Genomic DNA, 9,916 nt, shown 5'->3' on the forward strand with positions numbered 1-9,916 from the left:
GCTTACAAAAACAACAAATTAGGGAACTATTAACCAATTACATGTTTTCGCATTTAAGTATCTATAAAGAGCATGCTTGAAAGAGAAAAGGATATAAACTATAAACTTATTTAGTATTTTAGTACATAAAAAACAATAAACATTTACACTATGATATTACTAGCGCAAGATACAACAGTTGTCGAACCAATGTTTTGTTAGAAATCGATTAAATACATGAGGCTTAGTAACGAATAAGTCCAGTTCAGAAAAGTTGATGAGCTTATTATAAGACTTTGCGCATCTTACAAAGAACGAATTCTGTCTGTAGTTCGTGTAGCAACGGGGTACGCTAAGAAGCAGGAAGGGTGTTCTAGCAGATCTAGTAGGAGCGCGTAAGTTAATCTTGGAGATAAGTTGCGGGGCGTCGATATAAGATTGTGCTAATTTGACGAGGAGAGAGATGTCTGATATTTTTCTTCTCTCCTCAAGAGGTAGTAAATGGTATCTTTTGCATCTCAACTCATAATTAGGGTCATAGGTTTTGCACTTGTGCTGCAAGTATCGCGTAAAGTTTCGTTGAACAGATTCCAGTCTAGAGGTATAGATGTCATACATTGGATTCCAAACCTGCGAACTATACTCAAGTGAGCTACGAACAAAGGAGCAATATAATATTTTAATTATTTTGGGATCTTTAAACTGAGAACAAGACCTTTTTAAGAACCCCATGGCCTTGTTAGCTTTATTTACTATCTGATCTATGTGCTTCTCATAGGTCAGTTTGGAATCATGTATAACACCTAAATCTCGTATATAGTCTACTCTTTTCAGCTGGTCATTCTTTAAAGAATATATGTGGGTCGTGATGTTGGCTTTGCGAGTAAATGAGATTGTGTAACATTTAGACACGTTGAGTTCCAAATTGTTTATCTTACAATATTTTCTAGTCTCTTAAGATCCTGTTGTAAATAGTAACAGTCTCCGACATTATCTATGCGTTTAAAAATCTTCATGTCGTCTGCGTAAAGCAGGAATAATGAATTCTGAAAGCAAGTGTGGATGTCATTTATAAAGATGTTAAACAACAAGGGACCGAGAAGCGATCCTTGGGGTACTCCTGAGGGGACACAATACCGCTTCGACACAACGCCATTGACCACAACAGCCTGGGAACGATTTTTTATATAAGATGTTATCCAACGATATAAATTACCATGAATACCTGCGCAGAGAATTTTTTGTAAAAGAATATTATGGTCAATACGGTCAAAGCATTAACTGTAGTCTGTGAAAACACAATCCACCTGTCCTCCATCGTCCATACTTGCTGTAGTGAAGTCGATAAAGGACAGCAGGTTGGTAGTAGTCGAACGGTTTTTAAGAAAGCCGTGCTGTTGCGGAATAAATGTTGCAGAAAAAGTGCTGTAAACTTGCGTGTAAATGATGCGTTCAAGTATTTTACCAAAGAGGCACAGTTTGGATATAGGTCTGTAGTTTTTGATGTCACTCTTAATTCCATTCTTGTATACAGGTGTTACATACGCAAACTTCCATATACTGGGGACAGTTCCTTCCGTAACAGAGCGCGTGAAAATAATCGTCAGAGGCTTAACTAGTGCTTTGGCACACTTGACGATAAATAGTGGCGGTACGTTGTCGGGACCGGCGCCTTTTGTGAGATCTAAAGATTCTAAGTGCCTAAGCAGGTGGTTTGGATCTATTGTGATTTTGCCTATGTTTAGTGCAGAGTCAGTATATGCATTGACTGGATACGGGGTAGAAAAATTTCGGTCTAAAGCGGAAAGGAAGTTGGACTGGAAGTAGGACGCAAAAGCGTCACCAACTTCATCATTTGTGTTACAACAACGACCCTCAAAAGACATATTGGAGGGGATAGTGTTAGCGCCCTTTTTGTTGGATTTTATGAAGGACCAAAACATTTTTGGATTTTTTATAATGGAGGCTTCAGTTCTGGTTATGTACGACATATAGCAATCTTCCTCAATTGCTTTAGCTCTGGCGCGAAGTAGTATATAAGAATTGTAGTCTGATGTGTTGCCATAAATGCGGTATTTACGAAGGTATTTGTATTTTTCCTTAAGTATTTTTTTCAAACTTGAGTTATACCATGGTGGGTAGCTTGAAGGATAAATAGTTTTGTGAGGTATATACTTAGTAATTAAACTCTGAAGGTATTTATAAAATAAATCAACTGCATCGTCTAGAGAGTTGCCAAGCAAGTTGTCTTCCCATGAGTGCTCGTCCAGTAAGGTATTAATACGGTCGTAGTCCCAGATTCATAATACCATTTCAATCGGGGATAAGGTTTTAATGGTAACTCAAAGTGGTGTCTCAGTACGATATCAAGAGATTTATGATGGTCATCTTCCGGAACAAAAGGGCTGGGACAGGCACTAATACTTAAATTAACATTTGATAAAACTAAGTCCAGAATTCTTCCCTTGGATTTGTTACAACAATTATTGTACTGAATTAAGTTGCACTCAGAAAGAATGTCAAAAAAGTATGTTTGGGATTCACCCGTTATACCTGAGGGTTGTAAACAGTTACCAATACTTGACCATTCTACATTGGGCATATTAAAATCCCCTAGTACTATGAAGGTGTCATCGGGGTTTGAGTTAACAATAAGTGAGAGACTATCAGAAAAGGATCGCAGTTGTGTCTCGTAGGTGTTCCCCAAATTTTGCTTGCAAAGGTAAATAACACAAATGTTTATCTTATGTACAGTGCGGTTCTTCTTTTTTAAACTAATTGTAACCCAGAGATCTTCGGCTGGTGACGACCAGTCGGAACGAACTTCAGCCGATAGTTCTCGTCGCACGGCCACCATCACACCACCTCCTAAGGTTTGTTTAGTTTTACTGTAATCTCTGTCCCTACGCCAAACTAAGTACTCACTACCAATCAGTTCAGAGTCGCTTATACTGTCCAATAACCAGGTTTCTGTTATCGCGATGATGTCATAAGAATTTAAGAATACATTACGTTTGAATATATTTGTCTTTGTTCGCAAACCCCGCGTATTTTGATAATATAATTCAAATGAGGCCATTTTTATAGACGAAAAAATTTAAAAGATTAAAAGCTAATAAAAGGATTGTAAGCCTACGCGCAATTATGTATAGATTGATAGAAATCGCCCCGAGAGAGGAGTAGTGAGTAATTATGCTAGAATGACGTTCTAAATAACGATATAATTTAAATATAACACCACAACCAATAATTAACGTAAGCATTAGAAAAAGTATGCGCAAGTAAGGTAGAATTAAATAAGTTGCTACACGAACCGAACAATAACTTTTAAAAACGACGGTAAATAGTAAAATACATTCGCCAGATAAGCGGCTCGAGTTTGCGGTGACGCGGGCGCAAGCAACAATGGCACCTATGTCGCGGTACAATACGCGCGAGTGAGTGGTAAATTGCGTGCGCTGCAGTAGATGACTACGGTCAAATGGTTGTTCGACTAATCTGTTGTGAATCACTCGAAACGTTAAGTAAAGGTGAATATTAAAAGTTATAAAGAGGTTAAACTTGGTTCTCAAACTGTGCACAAGTGTTCTAAATAGATGTGAGATGACTACAGTTGATGATTTGCAATTTTTAAAAGGTCTTCCTCGCATTTTATAAAAAATGTAGACGCAGTGTCCGACCTTTTTGCCATGATCTTGCAGTGTTTTACCCAAATATATTTAAAATTATTTTCTTTCGCAAGGGCTTTTGCCTTGTTTAGAAGTGACTTATTGCTGGGAGTTAAATGGTCATTGACGTAGAAGTTGGCAGCCGAAGAAAATCCTAGATTGGATATGTTCAGCAATTTACTATTGCGCGCAGAAGCCACGAATTCCTCCTTGGTATAGCGACTGTTAAAAGCAACTACGATCGGCTTATCTACGTTGGAGATGCGAGTTGGTATACGTGCAATATAATTTATGTCCTCCCTTCGTATAGAGATGTTGCAAAGGTTTCCGATCTTCTGTGCTATATCATACAAATTTTCATCTTTTTTCTGCGGTATTCCTTTGATCTCGGCATTATTAGCTCTTGCCCATTGGTCTCTGTCACGCGATTCTCGGTTTAACTTGTCAATTCCCTCCTGGAGTATTGGTATTTGACCCGCCATTTTCTCCATCGTGATTACCTTTGACTCGAGAGACTTTACTTTTTCGGAGAAACCGTTTATTGAGTCGTGGGCCATCTCAATGGAGTCCTTGAGCCCGGAGAGCTCCAGTTTTATGGATTTCACGTCTGCAACCAACGCAGCCAATGGAGCCAGGTCAAGGGCAATCTTGTTGAGCTGTTCCTGCATTTTGTCGAGCTGGCTAGGCTGGGGAGATACAGGCAGAGAAGGGGATGTTGACTTACATTTTGGGCAGCGCCAAGCGTTCTTCCTACTATCACCGAGTCTTCGGTAACCAACTTCAGTGACTCCAGCGCATTGATAGTCATAGTGTTGATTGCAGCCACTACAGATCGGGCCGTCGGTGTGCTCGGAACCACAACTAGCGCAAGTGAACATGATCGAAAAGTTTTAAATTGCAACTGGAATTATCTCTTTAAACAAACAAGCGTGCGCTTGAGGCAAGGGCCTGACAGTTACTGAATGATGGAAAAGAGAATCAATTATTATGTATTTTTTTCATCCATTTCTTTCAAAAGTTTTGGTATGCTGTTGCCGATATTGTTTTAATTCCTATCTAAAGAAAAACAATAAAACACAAATTATCTAGTTGTGATTTTTTATCGTACACTAAATGTTATTTACGTTTATTTTAAACCAATTATCATAAAAACAATAAAAATCATCACTTTAAACTGTAGTTTAACTTTGAAGGGGTGCACAGCCTTTGTGGTTGTATATTCATGTTGACAAACAACATTAAAACTGAAATGTTTTCAGGGGACCTACCACTTACCCAAAAAGAAGCCTTGTGAATGCGGAAGCGAGACAGCATGCTACTATTATAGAGCACCATCTCTCTTCCACAATTGCAACTGACATAGTATACGAAGTAGGTGGTAGAGCCCAGTTCTTTAAATATTCACATCACGGTACACAATGCGAGCCGTTTCATGTCAGCAATGTTTGTGACTTGGTTAACAGATGTTACTGTCATTCTACCTGCGTACCCTGTTGTGGTTTTCAGGAACAAATATAGAATATTAATTTATTACGTTGTCTTTTTTTTAAGTTTGTATTTTTTTTTTAATATAAACTGGGATATTTCGGTAGAGTATTAATGAGACATTGCTTAAAAATTTCCTATCGCTGAGAAACATTTCTTAATATGTGGAATACGAGTATTCATAATCGCGATAAATCAGTTGCAGGCTAGCGATCTCAGATTCTTTTATTTGGTCATTATTATTGTTGTTTTTGTCTGTGTTTACAAAATAAATAAATGAAATGAAATTCGTTCCTATAAATAATACGGCGAATATCCTCGAAAAAAAGACAATATACACTTTTGACGAGACAAGTATTTAGATAAAACTAAAAGTATCGATGACCAAAAGCATATTCTACCGCACAACAAAAACCACCTTGACTCATCTATCAATACAAAACCCCCACAACCCTAACCACTATAACCAACTTTAATTCGAAGCCTTAACTTCGTTTAGTAACCAAAGCACCCGTTACTTGTAAACGACTAATCTTCCGAGCCCTTATCACGCCAATAGGGTCGTCCCATACTTAAACGTATCAATTTCCCAGACAACTTAAAAACAGCAATTTACCTGACGACCTGATTACGTCACGGAGCCGTTACACATACAAACACGCACATATATGTAGATATACGTACATACAAATAAGCGATACACAGTATGATATTTTTTTTGTCGAGTATTTTTTTTTTCTTTCAATTTGTAGAGGTGATTTATGCTGCTGGCTGTCATTTTTTAATACAAATGCAAAAAGTCGTATACTGAAATAGTCAAGGGACGGTAAATGAAATATGTACAGATATTGAATATATTAATATTGAACTTTCCCATATAAAATGCGATGTAATTGATGACATTACCAGTTAAAACCATCATCAGCATCAATTTTTATAGAGTGCAGCTTTTACCACAAAATTAATAACAAAACAAATTCAATTATCTACACAATTCTATTTATTCTTAAAATCAATATGAAACAAAACTGAAGTACCCTTTCAATACATCTTAATTATTTAAAACATCACCCTGTAGAACCCTTCTTGTGAGTCAAGCCCTCCACAGTCCACTTCTATTTCAAAGTCCCGACTTGAATGTCGAGTCCAAGGTTTGTGTCGCCAAGTTTCTGTCAGCGGTCTGGGCTATGTCGGACACTGATTAACCAAGTTTGCCAGTGTCGTTCTAAATTTATGTTGACATTGTTGTTTATCCATTAATAATAGTTATGTTGGTTGTTGATGCTTCGTTTTGCTGTAATTGTTACTGGTTGCTTGTTGATTTTGTTGATAGTTATAGTGACTTTCATGCTTATTAATGAGATAGAAATCGGGCTACTAGGACAAGAGCTAATATGTCACAAACATAAAAACATTAGTATCAAAATTATAATGCAGACGGGGTAAGAAATCCACTTAAATTAGTATTTTTCTACAATGTTTGTCAGGCATAATTTCAAACAAATTTTGAAAATTTTGCAAGGGTAACAATTAGATAGAGTAATATAATTATTATTGAGAGTAATTAAATAGGAAAAAAGACACAGGAATTATTATGTTACACATGTTTTTAGCGATCTTGTGTAACGCTCTCATTTGTTTTGCATAATTCAGGGCTTCCAATGTCGTGATGTGTTTGTGATAACCGACTTTGCAATCCATCACCAAAGTACCGGTTTGTCAAACTTCTGTTAAATAACTTGCTGTAAACGCTGTGATAGATATCGTGATGACAGCTGACATTGATGACGAATACTTCATCATTATTTGTCAATGATTCGATCCGATGACGTTCTTTTGTTTTTAAAGTAGCTTATTGTTTGCTGTTCTGCAAGTAAATATCGACAACTATTAGAAAATTGTACTAAATAGTATAAATATTTGGCCTTTATTGATTATGCTTCTTTAAGCAAGAAAGAAGTAAGCATTATTATAATTCATTTTAAGACATAGTTGTTTTTTACTTATGATGGTTTTGTTACATAGCAGATGCAACATGAAACAAAATGCAAAACGGTCCGAATATGTTTTCATTAAAACATCAGTTACTAAAGCAAAGCAAAATAAACTTGAATTTGAATTTAAACTATCAAAAACATTCAACGTAAGCCTATAATAGTCACACACTTTATTACTCTGATAAACCTTAGTTAAAACTCCATTCAAAAGTTTGAAAGCCTAAAAAAGCATCTATGACCGTAGTAAACCTGTCGACAAATACTTTAAAGCCTATAAAATAGTCCAGGACTTGATAACTGGCCTCTAAAATAACCAGAAATAGTAAAACTGAATTTATAACTGTTGGGCGGTGTCGAATGTTTTTTACGTTTAATAGGTAGCTCTAAAATTTTGCAAGCTGCTGTTGTGATCGTACATCGGGGTTAGGAGAATATTTATTGACTATTGTTACTTGATTTTAAAGCATTTTTTCAAATTTTTACAATATTATAGTATGTCGATCTTGCTACTGCTGAATAAATAACTATTCCCATTGTAATTAAACCCAAAACGAAAATATTTTTAATTGTAGAGGAAGTTCACCTAATCACATAACTCTAACTCAGTTATTGAACACAAATATTATAATTATTTAGTTTTTAGGGTTCCATACCAAGGATACAATTGGAACCCTATAACTAAGGCTCCACTGTCTTTCGGTCTGTCCGTCTAACACCCAACCTGTATCTCATGAAACGCCGCTTACCACCTTTTCATATAACAAAGAGAATGTGTAAAATTGAGATTTTTTACGACAACAATCCTCTCCTTTCATAAACCCGCGTCAGCTCGAACGACTGCTCAGGAAATAGTACTAAAACTATAACTACATCCTCTGATTGCTCAAAATTTTATGTCCTTTTCTAAACTATCAAAACAAAAAGAGTTATACGTACCATTAGAACCACGTTTAAGGACAGCTGTCTCCCACAGCTTGTGTCCTACAGCCGCATTACTTCTAATTGGTCTAGTTCTAACCTCTCACCCCTATTATTACTGCGTTCGTGTAACTACTAACCTTAGGAGGCTAAAGACTCGTTATTTCCAAACTCTTTAGATGAAAATCTTTGTTGGAGACTGCTGACAATTGATGTTGTTAATTATGTTATTCTTTTTCCTGACAAAAAGTGTTTTGGCCAAATTTATTTTAGGAAAGAATCAAAAGGTGTCACTTTTAGAAAAATAAATCGTAGTGTGAACGGTCAGAAATTTATTGGATAAACTCTGCTGTATATTTTTTCTCCCAATAAATTTGTAACCATAACACCAGCTCGGTTACGATTCTGCCTACAGTGAAAACAATCTGAAATAATTTTCTGCCTGATTTCTGATAAACAAGTGTTGTCCAACTACGCTTTTTGCCAACAGACTTCTCTAGTATGACTGCTTCTAAATATAATAACGGCATACAGCCTGTCCTAGTGCAGCGCAGGGCTCTTCTCATGCATAAGAAATGAGAATTGATTACAGCGTATCGAATGTTACAACGCTAGCAATCGCGGATATCATGTTATTAACGTCACCATCATTGTTTTGATAAGTTTTTAATGGTATGACGTATTGTTTGAGGATTCTTACAAAAGAGTTTTTGAAAAGGAGGTTCAAATTGTATCGAAATAATTAATTTGTAAATTCCATTGCTACTCACTTGTCATTTGGTAACGGTTATGTTATTGGATTAAATAAAGAACAGAATATCTGTTAGCATCTAAACCTTGCTTGTTTGTTACACATGCTGTAATATCTCGACTAAGTTAAACTTTAGAGCTTAAACTACACGTCTAATCACGACCAAAATCAGAGCCAATACCTGGTCCAAACATTTGTCACCAACATCGCCAACTGCTATTACAGTCAAAGTTTCCACAGGTACCGGTACCTACGAGAGATTTAGTATTTGTCCGCGATCTTTTTGTTTTAAAGCTCTTTCTGCTCACTTTCTTAGTTTTAATGTACTTTTTGTGTGAAACGGAATGTTAGAAGTGCCACTTATGTGTTTCTTGCGGTGTGTTGCTTCCAAAGAGTTTGAGTAGGCGTCTTTACGTTCTGGTTGAACTTTATCACGAGATTTGGCTTCATAAATATGCTTAAGTTAAGTTTCCTTTTACTTTCATTGAAGTACCTTGAATTGGGAGAGTGCGAAGTGGATTTATTAGCTCTTTGTTCAACAGATAAAGAAGGTAAGACTTTTTTGGCGGCTTAATTTTAGTAGGATATCATTATACAATTTCAGCTTTCAGAGCTTTCTGAAATATACGCCAATAAAATTGTAATACCTAATACTAACATTGTTAGATAATGAATCGTAATTATAGTACACTTATCGAATAAAAAGCTATAAAATACTAAACTCAAAATTCCAACCAATTTAAAATCGAGACTCCACTCGAAAACGCAATAAAACCGAAAACGATCAAATAATTCAACTTTTTTTATTGAAAAAGTTCAAATGAATCCGTTCAATTCTAATCTGGGATCGTGGAGAATTTAATAGTGCTCGGAATTCATTAGGCAAGGTTGAGTTAATGACCGGACTCTGAGTTGAAGGTGACGTGATTCGAGTTGATTTGATCAATTATGTGAACTGTGAAGCTGGCCAGGAGGGGGTGGGGTGACTTTTTGGATTTATTGGTCTGTATACGATTTCAGTGGTTTGGAGATTTCTTTGATATTTCATTTTTTAAAAGACGATTTTTATTTATGTTTTATAGAGAAGAATGAGCTACTGGACGAACGTGGGAAATAAA

The 9,916-nt window shown here is 36.1% G+C and overlaps 1 protein-coding gene across 1 annotated transcript; it reads right to left on the minus strand.

Moving 5' to 3' along the window:
* Nucleotides 1-3,586: 3,586 nt before the first annotated feature.
* On the minus strand, nucleotides 3,587-4,525 carry LOC113503930. The gene has a single exon (XM_026886073.1). The coding sequence runs from the start codon at nucleotides 4,523-4,525 to the stop codon at nucleotides 3,587-3,589; it is 939 nt and encodes a 312-aa protein (XP_026741874.1).
* Between the last annotated feature and the right edge of the window lie 5,391 nt (nucleotides 4,526-9,916).

This window comes from Trichoplusia ni, chromosome 20 (genome assembly GCF_003590095.1).
Source record: "Trichoplusia ni isolate ovarian cell line Hi5 chromosome 20, tn1, whole genome shotgun sequence".
Lineage (NCBI taxonomy): Eukaryota > Metazoa > Arthropoda > Insecta > Lepidoptera > Noctuidae > Trichoplusia > Trichoplusia ni.

Excerpts from the sequence above, each read along its gene's own strand:
- LOC113503930 (XM_026886073.1), bottom strand. The coding sequence starts at position 4,525 with ATGTTCACTTGCGCTAGTTGTGGTTCCGAGCACACCGACGGCCCGATC.